This window comes from Condylura cristata, unplaced genomic scaffold, assembly GCF_000260355.1.
Source record: "Condylura cristata isolate star-nosed mole 26May11 unplaced genomic scaffold, ConCri1.0 scaffold00019, whole genome shotgun sequence".
Taxonomy (NCBI): domain Eukaryota; kingdom Metazoa; phylum Chordata; class Mammalia; order Eulipotyphla; family Talpidae; genus Condylura; species Condylura cristata.
This window is the reverse complement of record NW_004567120.1, coordinates 13099410-13100251: the sequence shown is the minus strand read 5'-3', so window position 1 is coordinate 13100251 and position 842 is coordinate 13099410. Positions and strand designations below refer to the sequence as shown.

General features: G+C 58.2%; 1 protein-coding gene across 1 annotated transcript in view; it reads right to left on the bottom strand.

The window, feature by feature from the left end:
- LOC101625185 (transcription elongation factor A protein-like 3) overlaps positions 1-842 on the bottom strand; it is a 20182-nt gene continuing 19340 nt past the window's right edge. Inside the window, exon 4 of the mRNA XM_012727139.1 lies at positions 1-842. This exon is cut by the window's right edge and continues 1 nt beyond it. Within this exon, the coding sequence (XP_012582593.1) occupies positions 259-842 (584 nt within the window). The 3' untranslated portion in view covers positions 1-258.

The window sequence follows — 842 nt, the reverse complement described above, 5'->3', positions numbered from 1 at the left end:
GGGCAGATGCTGTATTTCGGTTCTTTAAACTGTCCTTTTTTATTATTTTACAATGTACCATGAACATCTCTCCCATGCACATGGGTGGGAACTCGCCTACCGATAGAGCACTCTAGGGGGTCAGAGGCTGCTGGCAACACGAGGGACACCTAAGGCAAAGTATCAGCATGAGGTCAAAGCACACAGCCTGGCAAACGCCTGCCAGGGAAAGCAGGGGCAAGGTTCTCACTAGAGAACTGGGAACTGGAGCCAAAGGTTTTAAAGATAGGGGATGTCATGTAAGCCCCTCTGGCCCCTGCCTCCGCCGCGCACTCCCCTGACACCCCGTTGGCCCCTCGGGGCAAAAGGATCCTGTACATCTCTTTGCATCCAATGAAACCCGCCCATTTTCTGCTTTTTCCTCAGCTCTTCCTGAGCCCGGGACACATCTCCACCTTCTCTCATCACCTCCTCACTGCCCGCATGCCTTTCCTGTAGGTTCTCCTGACAGTCTTTGGGGGAGTCCTCTGCCCCCCTGTCCGTTTTCCTTTTGGCTTTCCGGGGCACGTAATCCTCGGCCGGGCGCTTCTCGGCAGCCCGCAGCGCGCCCTCGGGCTGGCCCTGGGGCTCGGGCCCGCCCTCCCCGCGCGGACTTCCCTCCTCCTCCGACCTGCCCTGCTGCTTCTGCCGCCCCTCATCTTCCGATTGTCCCCCGTCGTCTGCCTGCCCCTCGCCCTGGCGCTTTCTGTGTTCTGGGTTCCTCTTTATGTGCGGCATTTCGTCCTCCTCTGACTTGTCTCCGTCCTCAGGCTCCACTTCATCTTCTGGCCTTCCCCCGCTTTCCAGCTTTCCTTCATTTTCAC